We start from the raw sequence: 18,240 nt of genomic DNA on the forward strand, positions 1-18,240 counted from the left end.
GAGATTTTAGATACCTTCATTTTCAAAGCTCCACAACTCCCAACAAAGTGTTTTTAGTTATATTTTTAACGCAGCTTCTCTGCGGACTCCGAAAGTCACACCCAAAATGAGTTGCTCCACTGTGGATCCTTTCCACGTGAAAAAACACGAATGTTCTTGTCTAGAGCGTATGCTTTAAATAACAGGAAAAAAGACAACACCCAAAAAACCGCCACCATTTCCCCCCCGAAACATAAAGCCACCCAAAATATAAATCCCCATTCGACGTCACGATAACCACCCATCTCGGCTTCTTTCGGAGAACACATTATCTTTTTTTTAAATATGCCTTACGGTCGATTAAACTCCGGCAAATCGCTGCAAATAATGCGTTTCCAGAATCTGGAAGCGCATTTCTCTCTGCCAGGTTATCATTTAACCGTGCTTTGTGTGAATTATGTTATGGGACTTTACCGAAAAATTTCCCGCCTCGTTCCAGGAAGACCAGATCCGACGAGATTTAGTGCTGGAAAGATCACATTTGCTCAAGCTCAAACGGGATGAAGTAGCCGAGCAGGTAATGAAATGTTGACAAGAATGAAAAATGGCAAATCAAGTGCAGTTAGGACCGACTAACGACTGCAGTCGTCCTAAAGTGAATAATACAAGACAAAAGGGTCCGTCTGGACCTGATATTAGTAGCAACGAAAGGGCAGGAAGCACCACGTGATGGATGGGGTCTCGCAACGCCCATTTGTCCCCCTGTTCCAGGGATTGCGCTGACCGCATGAATCGCTGCCGAAAATGCTACATTTTATTATTAGAATATTACTTCACAGAAGTTTATTTTTATAACTAAATAGGTACTCTAAATTCTATACGCACTTGAAAGCTATGAAGGCATAAAACCTGGAAAAGGGGCACATGGAATAAAATATTTATGACTACAATATATTTTATTCTCCCTTTAAAGTGGAGCTAGCTGCGTATTCAATTGTCGTCTAGAGGCCGCTTCATGGCGATCTAAAATAATCGCCCTTCCGCCCTTTATCTCCCCTTATGGACCATTCCCACTGGTGGTCTTTTAATGTCGTGCATGCTCCTGCTTAATACATTAAACAATTATTAGCCCCAAAACTAATTACGAAGAGCCCCAGATAAAACAAACTTGAAGTATCATTAATACACGTAGAACTTAAATGGGGCATGCTAAATCATCATCCAGATGTTTTCTTCTTGGATGCAACATTCCTTATCTGAGGAAAAATTATGCAAATGCATATAACCATCAATTTGACTCTAGGGTTTTTTCCAGGAAACGTAGCTGGTTGGAGCATTCACATGCAAAACGGCCGCTAATGTGCCGGTGAAGTAATAAAACCTTTATTTCGCCAAATCCAGACAGTTTCGAATGTCTGGAGAGATTTATGGGCTTATGCCGACGACGCAAAAGCAATGGATCATAATATAAAGTTGGTATTGTCATATTTATAAAGCCTCACTAGACCTGAACGTTTCTCCTGCAATTTACGAACGAAAAGTCTCGTAGTCATCCAAAATATTTGCGTAAAATGGAAAAAAATACAAAGCAGGATTGAAATTATATTTGCCAATTAGTAAGTTGAACAAATTTAATTTCCGACAGGGTAAAAACGCATCCAAACGCATATAAAATTTAAAATAAATTCAGTTGCAGGCACGCAATAATTTTCGGGTGCCGTTACTAATGTCGTCTGTCACAAATAAACCCGTTATATCGCATTAAATTTATTATTTTTAATCGTTTGTCGGTTTTTGTCCGATCTGGATCATGAATCAAAATTAATATGGCACGATTTCATGTATACAGGGTCGGAGACGACATATTGCGTCCAGAGCATCAAATAGAGGAAAGTACCTCTGATGTCACTTATTGACAAAGTCCGTTTCTTCACAACTTAGACAAACATTCATATTTAACATAACAAATGCATTCGAGATCTTCCAGTCATTTTTGTGCCATGATGCATTAAGGGAGGAGGTACATATGGGACGCTTGTCCTTTGAGATTTTTTTCTCGGAAATTACTGCGTTCTCGGATTTGCAAGTTTACATAGTTATTGTTGGCTACAATAACTACGAAGTTCTCTCTTCTTTTTAAGTAATTATTAATCGTGAAACAACAGCGACTTAAAATGTACATATCAAAAGTCCGCGGTACACTTTGGAATCGGTAAAACCGTTTGCAGCCGAAGTGCCAAAGGAATTTCGTAAATTTCTGGAAACACGCTTTGCATGGTCCTAGAAAGTTCGGATAATTGCTGAAGTTCGAAAAAAAGTCATGTTTTCGTTAGAAATTATTGTTGATCATTTTTTATAGCGTTAGAGAAGAAGCATTCGAGATTCGCGCATAGGCCACCGAGTTAAGGAACGTTCTCGCACTATTTGAGCGAAATCAGTCGAGTAGTTTTCGAGTTATAGCGTACCGCGTGCGAAACCTGCACTATCGAGGAAAACGAGTTTTAAATTTTAGAGGGAGGAACGCCAAATGGAAGCGTTCAAATTTTTATCGGCGATATCGAGTCCTCATGTAGCGGCAAAATGTTAATTTGCACATCTTGGTGACGAGGACGTAGTTGGTCGTAGTCTTCCGGTCCGAGTGTCTCCACTACTGGCAAGCTCCGGCCGACCTGACGCAATCGCAGTTTTGGCAAGGAATAATACACAAGGAAACGTGAAATTCGTTTCACAGTTTTCCTAGAATATCCTAGGGAGGCTTTCCCATCATCCTAATGAAGAAAAATGCTCAAAATTTTTCCCTGATATGTATTTTCCCCCGTTAATGCGTCTCCGTTCCAGACTGATTTGATGAACGCATTAATGCGTTTACACAAGTTATATTTCGACTATAATGCTACTTCGCCTTTGCTGAAATTTTGGGCTCGTAGATGTAAATCGCAATAAAATTAACGGACAGAAAAAAATGTTTAATAAATTAGTAGGTGCAATTGTTACCAACCAATGAAATACCTGAATATAAATTCTGTCAGACGACTACAATAGATGGCAGCATCATATTTTTTAAGTATACACCTCTGTACATTCCTGGGTCTTTAAGTGATTTCAACTGTCCAAAATTTCAAAGATTACTTTATCGAAATTGGATGTTCAAGTCAATGGGTATATGTTAGGGTGGGGTGTAGGTATATCATAAATCATAAACAGGGTTATCAGCATCAATCTGTAAATTTCGAAACGACACTGCAAGAATTTTATGACATTTCTGAATCTTCAATTTTTCCATCGTGCCGGGGTCCTGGACCTCGCACCTCGAAAATGGGCTAATAGATAATCTCCGATTTTTATTTAAAATCTTTTTAAAAATTCCTTAAAACTCAAGATATTTAATGAATAATATTTTTTGTGAAATATCGAGAATATAAAAAAAAATACTCAACTCAACGCTAACCATTAATTAACACTTACCTTGTATTATACCTCTTTCGGTATTCTTGAGGGATATTTGTATCTAATTGAAGCGGGAAGCCTATTTTCCTGGCAATTTCACATTTTTTACAGTTTTGTAGATTTATAATGCTTCTTCTATCCGTTTTGTTTCTTTTTCTTGCTTCTTCCTTCTATAATCTATGGCTGGATGCTAGGAACGAGCAGCTCTATTGCCATTCTGCCTGCACTCTTCTGTAGGTACTCACTACTAACTCAATACAAAAGATGGCTAATAAACAGATTCACAGCAATTAAAATCGATTTTAATTTGCTATGGTCTTTAGGTAACTACATATAATATTCAACAATACTATCAAGAGCGGTTATAGATTCAAAGCAGAAGAGAATTTTCGACGTGGACCGTTCGAAAGCCCCAACAAAAATTTAAATATATTGGTGCAGAAATTTGAACAAAACGACCCCTATAACTTCTAAATCAATTGACAATATGGTGAATGCCAGATAAAAAAATGTCGCGACAATTTTTCAGTTCTTATGTAGACAAGCTTATTCCACTCGACGGCTTTTGACTATTTTGTAACACCTTTATCAAATTTTGCCCTTGACATTTATCTGGTCATTACAGTGGCTTATTACTTTTTACACCCTCTCCTTTGTTTTAGGTCCCCGAAGTATTAATGGCCCATAAATTTCGCAGGATTTTAATTTCAGAACGGGTTCGAGAGGGTTCATTTGCATAAATTCATTTTTCCTCCCCTATCGTGTTGCGTTAGTAGCCTTGTTAAGGTTTAGGGAAATGCGTGTAGGGGCGAGATTTTTGCACCCCCCTTACAGGAAAAACGGTGTAGGGGTATTTATGCTGAATGATTGTTATTTGTTTCGTAAGTTTGTACTGGCAGCTTTCGCAGAGAACGATATAATTCCCAGATAATTTCAGTAGCTTTCTGGGCAACTTCACAACTTCCCGAGACGTCTAGGGATGTTAAGGAAATTGCTCCAACTCCAGAACACGGGATATCTTGCCTGTAATACGATTTCTATATTATGAACTTTGTAACTATCGAAACTATTGTTATATGTTTCGATGGGCCATGTTGGAACGTCGGTGCAGTCGCTGGAACAAATGTTATTAAATCCCACGATTGAGATTTTTATTAGTTATGGTTGTTTAGTTCAGGTTAGTTCAGGTTAATGTTATAATGTTGCAAGGGCAGTAACGATTTTACTGCCAAATCTGGTTTTTGACATTAAATTATCTGGCAATATGTACGAAAATGGAACTGATCTGCTGAAGCCGAAATATATATTTGCTGTTTTGGTCGAGATTCATGATTTTAATCAGGCAATAAATTTCCTGTTGTAATTGGCCGAAAGGGTGGCATGAGATAGAGGCATAGTCGGATTTTGATGCTAATTTTCGTTTTAATCATGTTACAAGAGAGATGTTTCATCAAATAAGAATTTATTATACTTGTGTGATATAAGGGTGATTTTGCTCAAATTCTAGGAAGTATGTTCCATACCTACCTCCAACAGCATTTCCTGCAAGCGTACAATAAAATGGCATTACCGCACGCTTTTGTGAACTTCAAGTAACTTTCATAATGTCAGGGTTGGGTAGGACTGCGAGTTGATCCTATCTAGTATACTGGCTGGTGCTAGTTCGCGTTCTCCTCCTCTGATAAGAGTTCAGAACATTTCAGAACATTGCTAACTACTGTCCCTTGGGGTGATTTCCGTCTTGTGATATATACAGTTGTTAGATACAGGGTATCAAATTGAAAACTTCCCACATCTATTGTGTCGAAAGGACATTGAATTTTTGAAAAATCGCCGGAAGACGTCAACTTTATTATCGAGGGTGAACGAATTTTTATATAGAATCCATTGCGACCCTTTGAACCCTTCACCTCGCAGAGCCACTCTCTCCAATATCTTAAATGGCAAAGGGAGTTAAGTGATATATCATTTTAAAGGGCTTTTTAGTCTCTATATTTTGATATCTCGTTAGTTAAATTCGACTGTTGGGTTATTAAGTTCGACGTCTTTAATCATCCTAAAATCATTTTTCCTATTAGCGTTTTAATAGCGCTGAAACTAAAAGTTTTTATTCAAATGTGTCTTATGATAAGGAAATGATCGTGGAAGTCAATTTATTAAACTATTGACTTATTGTTCATTAAAACGACCGTCAAAAAGAAAAATTCATTAATTACTGAAGCAAACATTTGTCAATCTAATAAATTTTCTTGATCCTGCAAACGAAATATCTATACGTAAAATATGATTTTTTTATTATCTGTTTTTGTTTGCACTAGATTGCCTTTTTTAATAAATTTTTATATTATTTTGCTGTAATCGTGCAAGTATATTGCGTAGCAGACCTAAAATAAGTTCAAATTGAATTAAAGTAAATATTTTAGCGGCTGAAAAGCAAAAAGCCATAGGCGTAGGTGAGACCGGGCAGTGCAGTGCGTGATGTATCGAAAATAGGTAGTAACTGAAACTTCTGTTTCGATGGCTGCAGAATGAGAGTTTTTATTGATAGGATTTTACACAGATCATAATTCCTGAAAAGTTATGATTCGCGATAAATGGTCAGTGTTTGATCATTTTCCCTAATTTAAACGTGCTTGATTTTATTTTCCAAGTTGGTGACCGCTCTAAGTGGTTTTTGTCACCGTTTATGTCTCCGTCCTCCAACATACACACACTAAATATGATTTCTTTTTACGTATCGTTTCCATGGACAGATCCATGAACTCTAAGCTCACAAAAAAGGGTGTTTGACTGTTTGGAGACCATCGCATTGTTCTTGCCATTCATCCTCTGACTGGTACCTTTGCAAAAACCAGAGTGGAAAGTTTTGGCACGATTCTTAGATGATTCATCCAAGAAATAGAATGACTAGCAATATATTCGAAATGATGATAAATTAGTCACTTAGTTAGCTTGAAACGAAAATTGTTTGGCAACATCTTTTTTTTTTTTTTTTTGTAAACTTTTATTTTTATTTACAATCTGTCGAGGCGGACATTCAGTAAATTTGGTAAAAAGACGGTGCACAGGTGTCAAATATTTTCACATTAGAAAATATCTGATATTCGCTGCATTAAGCTATTATATGTACAATGTTAAAACTATCACTATCTTACTGAAATCACTCGCTCAGGTCCAGAGGGTGGGCCAGTTTGATTCGCCTAGGGATGTCCTCGTTGTTTAATAGGTCTCTGGCTAACTGGTTTGGATGAGTACTCAGACGATGCTGATACCTTTGCGAAAATCTGGTTATTTCTTCACGAATGGTTGGAACTTTCAAGTCAGTGTGAATGACGTCGTTTCTTATGTACCACGGAGCTTGACAGATAAGTCTGAGGGTCTTTGATTGGAATCTCTGTAGAATTTCCAGGTTGGAGTTACTCGCAGAGCCCCAGAGCTGTAGGTCATAGGTCCATACGGGTTTCAGGATAATCTTGTATATCAGGAGTTTGTTTTCCCGGGATAAGGCCGATCTTGTTCCCATCAGCCAGGACATATTTTTCAGCTTGAGGTTTAGCTCAGTTCTTTTTGTTTTAATGTGTTTATTCCATGTGAGTCTGCGGTCCAGATGTATCCCTAGATACTTAGAGTGCTCCCTTTGGGGAATGAGTTTACCATTTAGAGTAATTTGGGGACTCGCTGTTCTTTTTAGGGTAAACGTTGTGTGAGACGACTTGGCTTCGTTAATTTTTATTCTCCAGGCGTTGAGCCAACATTCAAGCTTTTTGAGTCCGTTTTGCAGAGTGTGGCTTGCTCTATCCGCATCGCTGTCAGATACTAGCAGAGCTGTATCATCCGCATATGTGGTGACCATGATGTTGTTGCTCACAGGGATGTCAGCTGTGTACAAAGTGTACATGATTGGCCCTAATACCGATCCCTGTGGCACACCTGCTTTGATTACGGAGAAGTTAGATAGAGTTTCGCCTACTTTTACGCGGAAGAACCGGTTGTCCAAGTATGATTTTAATAGGACATAGAATTCGGGAAGGTTTTTCTTTAGTTTGTAAAGGAGCCCAACGTGCCACACCTTGTCAAAGGCCTGGCTCACGTCCAGGAAGACAGCGGAGCACACATTTTTCTTTTCTAAGCTTTCCCTTATTTTGTGTACTACCCTATGAACTTGTTCAATTGTTGAGTGGCGTTGGCAACATCTCTTTTAGTTTTCAAGGTACATTGTCATCTTCGTCCCTAATTTTTGCGATTTTTTTTGGTTCCCAAAATGGAAGACCGAAAAATGCCCTTCCAAGGTTCCACGACTACAATGGAGGTATGAATGGTCATGGGCTCAAGATTTTTAACTGCAATTTAGGAAACTAATTTCAATACTATGTTACAAACAGCTTGATCAGATATTATTTGTAAATTTTGGCTCTTCCGAAACCCTTCAGTTGTCCCTGCATTACCGCGATACGCTGCTTATAGTTATTATTCGTAAAAGAGTTAAATTTATTAGATCACACTATCATTCAGTCCTTCAAGTTGTTAAATTTTAACAGGCTGAGCCAAAATGTTAAGATTGGTGGTGGCTTTGTCTCTATTATTTATATCGTATATGTACATATACCCATTATGAGCCCGATGTATGAAATTCTAAATTAGTATTGTTCTCGAAAAACCTCTGACTTCTTTACCCACCAAGTTCTCTTTGTAATAGGAAATGTACTTTTTAATCCCTAGGGGTATGTTTGCATAGCGAAACTGCTGCCTTGAATTAGCAACTTTTTCCCTATTTTAGTAAATCTGGAAACATCGCATGTTACTTCCTAAGGCATATCGATTCGAAGACCGATGAGCTGTACCAACACAAAAGGCAAATTGTACATTTTTTGTACCTTTTCGTACTGATATCACTTCGCAGTTGATTCATTCGAATGTTAGCGCGGCGATGAACAACACCTTGGTGCTGCACACTGCACTTTTAATGCATAATAATCTGATTTCCTTTTGTTTTAAAGACTCGTGAGGTACGCCATTAGTGCATCCATTACTTAGTGAGTGAAAGTGACAGTTTTCAACGGGTTTAAATCTCATTTTGTAACACAAAGTGGAATTTGCTGACATAATTGTGACTCACGCCTTTGATGTTCAGGGGTAAGTTCTGATTGTTCTATCCTGTATTTCTAGTTAAGTTTTCTTAGCTTGAGTCGAAACCCATTCGACAATTACTGCTTTTAAGAAGTTCTTTTCGAAATTAATATGGTTTTTTTGTTTCAGGTTCCACCCATGCACGCCTTTGGTCCTCGTCGAAGTTGATTCAACAACAATTATTTTCATGAAGTTCTTTTGGAAATTAATATGGTTTTTTTGTTTCAGGTTCCACCCACGCACGCCTTTGGTCTGCATCAAAATTCATTTTTTTTTTAATATTTCTTTACAGCAATTAATATTTAATTCTTCTCAGAAACACTAATATTAATTTGTTTGTGCTTAACGCCTCCAATGTGTACGCCGCGCTACTTGAAATCCAACTTAATTCAACACGAACTGTTTTGAAGACTTATCCCCGCAATTAATATTTAATTCTTCGCAGGAACTAATATAGATTTTTTTGTATGGCATGTCTCAATAATGTACGCCTCTGCTTTGAGGCGAAATTAATTCGAAACTCGAACTGTTTTGTAGAATTTCACAACTTTTTTCAGGAAATATAATTGATCTTTTTTCTTCGGGTCTCAACTGTGTGGTAAGTCCATAATATATCTGTGAATCACATTTGATATACGATTTCTAGCATTAAAAATGTACACTGTTTTTCTTGCACATCTTCCTTAGACCTATAAATACAAATAATTTGAGTTACTTCCTGAATTGCGTATAGCATTTTTTAAATTGATCACAATCGCGCATTATTTATCGTAATAAATTTTAACTGATTGAAACACGTATATTAATACGATATTAATCGACCAGTATCACAGGTAAACCAAAAATGTTTGGCATACAAGATAATATCACAATTTATCTATGCGGCATTCCAATGAAAATATAAACAAAAAATTTTATATTTTGTATGTTCCTTTTCGAGGATCGAAGAAATTTAATAGATTGATCAACATTTACTTTAATGATTAATGCATGTTTCGTTTTGCTGGTCGTGTCGACAAACAATAAGTCAATTGGTTGGAAAATTGGTTTCTTACATCAATTTACTAATCTTAACACACGTTTCAATTAAAAAAATTCTTAATTTTAACACTATAAAAACACTAATAGAAAAAATTAATTGAGAATAATCAAATTCGTCTAAGTTGATAACGCAACAGTTAAATATAACAAATGGTGAAGCAAAATTTAGAGAATGTAATGCCCTTGAAAAAAATATATTAACTACCATTTAAAATATTTGAGAGGAGTTCTGCGGAGTAAAGGGTTGAAAGAGGGAGGCTCCATAATAAAGCCGATATGTTCCGGTGACTTTTTTAATCAATCCCTTTTCGAAAGTAGAGGGATGGCAAGTTTATAAATTGACACCCAACAAACATATACATGTTATACATACCCATATACTTTTTCTTGCGTATCTCTCAATTAACAATACTGACAAAAAATTCTTCAATTGCTGTCATAGATATTTTACACCAAATTGACAGGTTAGTTAATGGAAAAACAAGGACGTAGTAAATTTGTCAAGCTCAGGTCTCCATTTCGTCATAACTTCAAATAACTTTAACAAGCGTGTTATGCATTAAACTAGAACAATTTATTTTCCATGTAAAACGAATGAGGTAACTGTCAAATTCCTAGATAGTACTTTAATAGATACAATGCAGTGGGCAAAGTTGTTGATGGGTATTTGCAAATAAAGCACGCCGACATTTCAGAAAATATGTTATTTTGCGTAAAAATGAAAATACAATAATTAATTCTGATCACTATAACAAACGTTTTTTGCAACGTTCAGATAAAATAAAACGCAAAAAGTTTTATTATTAAAAATAATATTTACATCAATGTGGCAAAAGATAAAAGTGTTTAAATTACAATTTCAAAATAATAAATGATCGATAAGTAGATAAAACAGTCCGTTTTAACACCAAAAACAAAGACAAAATCCTGGTTAAGTCTACCTGCATTCTCAAACTACTTTATAGTAATACAATCTATTATTACGTAATGTGAGTTTGTAGCACCTTATAAGTTTTATTCAACGAGCTTCCACTTTCAAATAGGCATCGTCATAGAAGTTCTTCAATTGGCTCTAAAAAATACCATAGAAACAAAAGTAAATTTACATTTAAAATGGAGAATTCATTCCCAGTTTTGTTCCAAAATCCAATCTTGCCCGCTTCAAGAACCTCTTATTCGCCCTGCAAAATGAAAAATGCAAACGTCAGTATGTTTTTGAAAGCAAAATCAGGATAATAGCTCTATGTCAGTTTTATGTAAAATCTAAAACTTCTCTGAGGATATAAATTTCTGAATATCGTAACACACACTCACATAATTTCCTGTTTTTTCACCACTTCATTTATGAAAAAAATCGCAAACGGAGACATAGCCCCAAAAAGTATCACCCATAAAGGAATATCGTACTGAATTTCGTTTAGTTCGTTATAAATTAAGCTCCTGTATGTCACTAATGTGTAAAAACTCTGCAGAAATACTCTGAAAAATACGACGGAATTTTAAGGCTCCACTTAATGAATTAAAACTTACAGTATAAAAATAGTCGCCAACCAAATTAAGTTGCTATGTGGCGATTTTCGATATATCAATCTATCTCTATGTACAAATCCGACGGAAATAACAACTGAAAATAATTGCAAATATGCTATGGTCGATTCACTTATTTGCTGCTTACCAAAATGTAACAAAAGAATGAAAATAACAATCAGTCTTGCAGTTAAAAGAGTCCAGCTACCTTCCTCGAAACCTCCCACATCATATCCACCAGTTATATTCCTATAACCAGTGGGATTGTAAAAAAAAACGCACCTATAAAAAAAATGTTAACAAAAACCATGTGAATCTTTTGAACTCACCTGCAGGGCCCTAAATTAGTAGTGTACGGTTCTGAACACATTTGTTTACAATGACTGGCCAAAATGCCGGCGTAGCACACCAAAACGGTGGCCACAGTTGGCAGGAACTTGATCCCATAGCACCACATAATATACATAGTGGCCTAAATCAATTTATTATTTTTCAGTAAAATAAACAATTTTATGCCGTGATGACACTTACATCCCATCGAAATCCGGCCTGAATTTTACCCTGTGGTTGTTTCATAACTTCAGGGTCAATGGGAGTGATAGAGAGCGCAATGCTTATGGCAGGAGCGACTACTGCTGCCAACCACAAATTGTGGCCAGTCGTCATCAGTTCTGGAAGCATTAAGCACACTGCGGCCACTTGTATAAAGCTTAAGATAACGCAGCAACAGAGCCAGTATTGCACTGAAAACCGAAGAAAACTCGATGGGAAAAAATGAAAATTAAGTAGCTATAAAATATTAGTATACCCTAAACAATTTTTAAAAAATCATTTTTTTACATAATTTAAAAATTGAATTATTTTATTAGATGAAAGTTAGTAAACCTTGAAGATGCTTAAAATCCCCACTAACCTGAACTCCACAAAGTTGAGGCAAAATTCCGAGCTTCCATTATCAAATGATATATTGATATGGGATCAGAACGATTAATAGTTAATGAACAGGCAATTGAGTTCAACATTGAGGACAGTTCTGTTGGATTGAGACCACTAGATTTCTTTAAAACTTCCATTTTCTGGCACACCTGCGGGTACAACGGCTCCACTGAAATCCTAGAAACAATATTTTCTAAACCTCAATTTTATCAAACTCTAAATCTCAATGAAGTACAAGAAATTTAGTTAAGAAATACAGTTCATCACTTAAATGTGTATTTGTGTGTCTAGCTTAGATCCGTGAACTCGAAATATAATGTAACTTACCCGTTAATGCAAAAGAGAGTTTCCAAAATTCAGAATGTATTTTTTCCACTATTTTAATTAGGTAAAACTGTCCTATATTTCAACTTCAAGAATGTGTAGTAGAGTTTTGTAAATACAGACGTCGTAGGGAGACCCTTTATATGTAACTTACGCTGCATCTGCTTGCATAAATATACCCGCATTATCACAGTTTTGGGACGATCCGAAGATGCATACAACCTCATGATAATCTTGCATAATCCTTAGCATTTCTCTTGTAGCTGTGGGTGTACAATCCGTGAACAAAGAGACGAGAAGCGGCACATTGTCTATCAACTCGATGTGTGGTCGGATTTTGTCGATTCCACGAGGTAATTTCGCCTAAAATAGACCAATTGCAGGCACTATACAAAGAGGAAGCTGCTCCATTTTAATAAATGTTTTAGGAAAGAGAAAATTTATTATACAAAATGGATTTTTATATTTCACATTAATAGCCGTTCAATCCGTCTTACATCAAACGATTATTCAAATTTAAGTAAATTTTAAATTATTAACTTTGAAGTTGCAACAATATTATAAAAATTCATTTAATTAATAATAATAGTTTTTGTGTCCTGATAAATTTACTAAAACAGATATGCCTCCATTTTAAATCAGTTTGACACAAACACATACTCGATTACTCATGTCGAAGTTAATAGGGGCACTTTGCTCAGTACTGTCAGTCAAACAGCTAAGAGACTGCCAGTCGTGGGTGGTACTCTCAGCGTGCACTGGAACACTTTCTTGACTGGTGACGTCGTCTTGATTCTCGCTTTGACGACGCCCTACATGGAACTTCTCCACTTCAGTGTCAAACTTAACTACAGAATGATCCAAGTTTATGGCACTTGGAGCTGAAAAGCTCATGGTACGGGAAGATTCGAGATTACTACAAAGGAAAGATACCATTGGAATGTACAGTGTGTCCCAAAGTTAATGTTCACAGACATTTCATCTACCTTTTCAAAAATGAACTAGCGCCCTTTATTTTTGGGAATATTTTGAATACCCGGTAACAGAAAATGGCTACATCCTATAACATTTTTGCTATTTCATATATAAAAATTGAAATTTGTATCACTTATGCAACATAATGTTAAGAATTGTTCTGAATAATTTTTGAACGCTACATTATTTACAGATAATAAGTGACCATGACTATTGCTTTTTAAATATTTTCTTTTTCATTTTTGCCATATTAATCTATCTACCATAGGGCCATTTTGGAAATGTAATAACACAAACCAAACAGGTAAATTAAATAACCAAAAACCACACAATATTGACACAAGTACACCAATTCACAAACTATACAACACAGTCAATTATACCTATTGTCGATTAAGCGCGCTTTTTCATCAAAACCGTAACCAGCTGCATCCGTTTTGACTGTATTGGCAGGGGATGAATCCAGACTCATCACCTGCGTGCCGCTTTCCGTCCTATACCCCCGATTTACATTCCATTCACACAGCAAGAGAGCACAGCGAGTCAACAGACAGAGCGGAAAGGGAAGAAAATTGCACAGGTTAGTTTTAATAGGTTACAAGGGTAGCTATTGTAATTGGAAAGTCTAATTTTTCAAACGCGATGTACCGGGTGTCGCAAATTCATTTAAAATTTAAAAAATCCATTATAAAAAATTTTAAATATGGCTAGAAGTTGCGTAATTTAAAACTTGATGAATTGTCAATACTTTCAGAAAAGTCCACGAAAATTGAATTTTTAAAATTTTATTTCTAGACTTTCAGATTACACTCGAAAATGATAGAAAGGATAACAGTGGGGAAACATGCATCGAGCAGTGGCATATTTATTATACATATCTACATCATGCAAGGAATCACATCAAAAATGTGAGAATATATATAAATTCTGATTGAGTCTCCCTGGATATATAAAGATGTATACATATTCATATATAAATATATAGGTTCTAAGACTTCTTGTACCTTTACGAATCTATTTTTCATGCTGTTACATACATATCCAAAATCCCTCGTCCGACCATGCATAAAATTTAAAAAATATACGCACCTATTCCTATCGCTCAACAACGAAATATGGCAATTCCATCCACTTTCCAGGCCCATTTTCTCATTGAAAACTCTGGATCTCAATTCGTTCTCCTTACTAAAATGGACGAACCGAATACAAGCCCTCTCTAACTGCTCAATTAATTGAACCTGAAAATTTTTGTAACTGACAGAAAAACAGAAATTTTAATATACACACATACCATATCAGCTAGTGCTTGATATTGCATTGTAACCATACCAATAAAAATCTGATTGCACTGCATTTGAAAGCAACTCTCTGCATCTGATACATTAGCACCCACTAGGTAATCATTGTATAGGAGAGAATCTATAAGGAAGGTAAATGAGAAAAAACAGGGGTATGTAAGGTACCCTAACCAGTACTAAAAAACTGAGTGTTTTTATTAATTTTAGGTTCCAGCACACTTTTACAATCCCAGTGAGCTGGTGTAGGACTTCGATGGTTCACATAAAGGTGTCTGCTGTCACTGGGTAACTCCAGATAAACCTCACTAAGTTTGTCACTTACTGATCTTGACAGAGGCCTAAAAATTTGAATTAGTTAAAGATCTTAAATTTGTGAATTAATTTTCAGACCTATAGGCAAACGCTGTGCAATAAGCTGTGAGACTGCTTCTCTGGTAAAAATCCTGAATTTTCTTCCTATCAGAGTGGCTGAGAGGGCACAAATCCATGCCGTCCCAATAATCAACGCAACAATCCAAAACAATATCAGCAGTGCCTTCACTAAAAAAACCATTAAATATCCGAAATGGACTGCCGGAAAGTTCCTACCTTAAAAGTTGCATGTTGCCACTGCACAACTCTCTCACCACAACGGCAAATGCATGGGGGAATGGGAACTTCAGACGGGTAGATAATTGCAAACTTCGAGCGTATTTATTGTCCCTTCTCACCATTTCAGGTTGCTGAAATCCCATAGGTCCATAGTATACTCCTTATAATTAATAGTTCATATTTTTGACATCGGATTGCACAAAGCAAAAGTTTGAGAAGTTGAATCTTAATTGATTTTGATACTATCTCAACTGCAAAATTTTTCATATATCTATCATATTAATTCGTTGTTGCATATGTAAGTGTTAAGGTTGTGTTAAATAAAATGCAAAACTTCCATAACTTTTCTTTTCATTCGAATAAAATATACTAGTAAACCCCAAAATTTACCTTACCAAGTGCCTAAACACTGACAACTGCTGTTCCAACTGAAATATTTTCTGCGCCTGATCCACAAACCCAATTTCCTTGGCCAATTCACACAAACATCTTCGATTACTTACGGGTACCAAGTTCTCATTATACATGGCTTCACATGATATATGAGCGCAAAAATTTGAATAATTCTCCTATAACACACACTGCGATTAGCTATCAAAAAATTTTTAATTGCTTTCTTAATTACTTGAGTATCAATATGGCAAGTGTTGAGTAAAATTGCCAATCCCAATGGTTTCAAGGAGGGCAAGTATTTCTGCCAATTTTTGTCATCAAAATGTAATCTAAATGGATCATTATGGTTGTGGGTGAGATCTAGCACTTCAGCTGCAGCAGATACAGGGCTGCTATGCGAGAAGTTAAGATTACCCACAGGTTCAGAATGGTCTGTGTTGATGTCGTTTACATTGTCTAAACTTGTTTCGGAGTCACTTGAATTATTATCCTTATTGTTCAAGAAAAACACTTTCTCTGCTGTAGGATTTGGCCATGAGAGAATCCCTTTTTTATCTACACAACCTAAAGCCTTGAGGAAAATCCTCATATCGCCCAAAAATGTTTAATTTTAATTATCTATTAACTTACAGTTACGCAACCTAAGACATGCAATATATTGGCAGACCTGCACAGAATATGGGGCCTTCCTCTGCAAATATCTAAAAAATTCCTGTACATTTCTTTATAGCCAACTTTAAAATCCTCATGGTACTCAGTGTGCGTATCAGCGTCCTCCTCTAAAGTATTGTATTTGTTTTCAAATGATCTTGTAGCATCAAAAATTGTTTTAAATCTGTAATCATAATAACTTCATCAACTGAAAAAATTTGAAATTGAGGGATTACCTGGCCATGCCGACATAATTGGAAAAATTCCATACTAAAGGAAAAACTATGGGCAGTAGAGGTAAAATAGCATTACTGGGACTTATAAAAAACATATTTGCAAGGGAATAGTGTCCCAAATATTGACGGAAATAGAAATATCTGTAATAATACTAATTTAAAGAACTCTGCCGATAAATAAAATCCAAACCAACCTAAAAGCATTGGCAATAAAAACTATAACAAACATGGCAGGCAAAACTATACACTCAATGACTCCAACCATAACAAAATGCCTTTGCTGGTTGTGTTGCGTTATGGGTCTATCTAAAGCTTCTTCCAAAGACAATTTAAGGTTGTATAAATAAGGGGTTTCCAAAAGCCTAAAATTGCAATAATATTTAACTATTCTCACTCACTTTGCTAATTTTAATACCTATATTTCTTGGCCTCTAAAGGCTTTCTAGCCTTAGGTGCACTGAAGATTTCATTAGCATTTTGCAAAGAAGGAGCGAATATTTCTTTGGCATGTAAGAGAGGATATTCTGTCTGTTTATCTAAAGCTTCACAATAACCAGGGCTAACTTGGCCTGGCCTTACTAAAACAAAATATAATTATAAAACTAACGCACCATTTAATTCAGGTCAATAATAAGTACCTAAAATAATGTCATCCTTAACTAGTAGGGACCAAGGCAAATTAACAAGCTTTCCATCGCGGTAAGTCCATTGCAAAGTAATACAGGGAGAGAAAGGGGTGTATAAATTAGGATAGTTTTCAGACTTCCAGTTGATGTAGTTGACTTCTTTTTTGATCTTGTCTAACACTAACTGAACCCTACTAGGAATCTATAATCAAGGATAAATATTTTGTTTAAATCAATGATGAAATGAAACCTTTCACCTCATTGTGTCTTAACTTATTGTCATAAAACTCAATGGTTAAATTAATAATCAGGAGAATAAAAATAATAAAAGCTTCATAAAGTTCTACATTGTCCCCATCTAACAGGTACCCTAAAACAAGAGCTATTGAAGCCCATAATTGAAAAAATGCTGATATCCAATTGATGGTTGAGTGCTTGCTTTTGGCACGCAAAGTGTCTCGAATCCATGCCCAGCTCTTTACTTTCCTGTAAATAAAACATGACATTAAAATAAGGAAGTATATAACAATTGCTATGGTGAATTTATGTTAAAATTAGATCCAACCCTCATACTGCTCCTAATTTAGGAACTTTAGTAACCTATTTTAATACCCCAATGCTACACACATATGCTTTACATAACTTAAATGAAAACTAAAGCTCTATAGAAGTGCACTTATATTAATGGTAAAAAAATAATACAGAACAATAATCATACACAAGAGTTAATTACCTGGATTTCTGAGAATATTTGAATTGCTGCAATACCGCGTCTACTTCCACATATAACTTGTTTAAGGCGTCCCTAGTGCTGAGGCCAAGCTCCTCTTGGATATTTTGATCCATTTTAAGCCATTATCAGTGTACTTGAACCCTAAAATATTATTTGAATATACAAATAAAGCGGTAATTAATTAGTAATTATATAAAAAAAATAATCCGGGAATGGATATTTATTGAAATTTTGACGTTTACCGACCTACTGTAACGCCACCGTGGTGCTAATATAAGCTTATACAACCGCCGATTGTTATTAAATTGAAAACAAAGTCACTTATGTAGACAAACGTAGATATGACGCGATATAGT

General features: G+C 35.8%; 1 protein-coding gene and 1 long non-coding RNA gene across 3 annotated transcripts; one reads left to right on the plus strand and one right to left on the minus strand.

Annotated features, from left to right (window-relative positions):
- The first annotated feature begins 8,357 nt into the window (after positions 1 to 8,357).
- On the plus strand, positions 8,358 to 12,825 carry LOC136339967 (uncharacterized). The gene is made up of 2 exons (XR_010732230.1): positions 8,358 to 8,559; positions 8,683 to 12,825. It is a non-coding gene; the product is annotated as an uncharacterized lncRNA (long non-coding RNA).
- On the minus strand, positions 10,147 to 18,122 carry l(2)k05819 (transmembrane protein 94-like protein l(2)k05819). 2 transcript variants are annotated; one of them, XM_066283625.1, is made up of 24 exons: positions 17,885 to 18,122; positions 17,409 to 17,637; positions 17,164 to 17,353; positions 16,941 to 17,103; positions 16,720 to 16,887; positions 16,526 to 16,666; positions 16,269 to 16,473; positions 15,871 to 16,209; positions 15,641 to 15,814; positions 15,243 to 15,376; positions 15,045 to 15,194; positions 14,826 to 14,992; positions 14,648 to 14,775; positions 14,446 to 14,594; positions 13,740 to 13,850; positions 13,042 to 13,297; positions 12,536 to 12,744; positions 12,035 to 12,234; positions 11,653 to 11,864; positions 11,451 to 11,593; positions 11,270 to 11,403; positions 11,125 to 11,218; positions 10,909 to 11,073; positions 10,147 to 10,775 (listed from the first exon to the last, which is right to left on the minus strand). In XM_066283625.1, exons 1-24 carry the CDS (start codon positions 17,995 to 17,997, stop codon positions 10,703 to 10,705), a joined length of 4,047 nt encoding a protein of 1,348 aa, XP_066139722.1. In that variant the 5' UTR covers positions 17,998 to 18,122; the 3' UTR covers positions 10,147 to 10,702. The 2 variants fall into 2 exon arrangements, with proteins under 2 accessions (XP_066139722.1, XP_066139723.1); XM_066283626.1 differs by lacking the exon at positions 13,740 to 13,850.
- Positions 18,123 to 18,240: the final 118 nt, after the last annotated feature.

Source organism: Euwallacea fornicatus, chromosome 7 (assembly GCF_040115645.1).
Source record: "Euwallacea fornicatus isolate EFF26 chromosome 7, ASM4011564v1, whole genome shotgun sequence".
Classification (NCBI taxonomy): domain Eukaryota; kingdom Metazoa; phylum Arthropoda; class Insecta; order Coleoptera; family Curculionidae; genus Euwallacea; species Euwallacea fornicatus.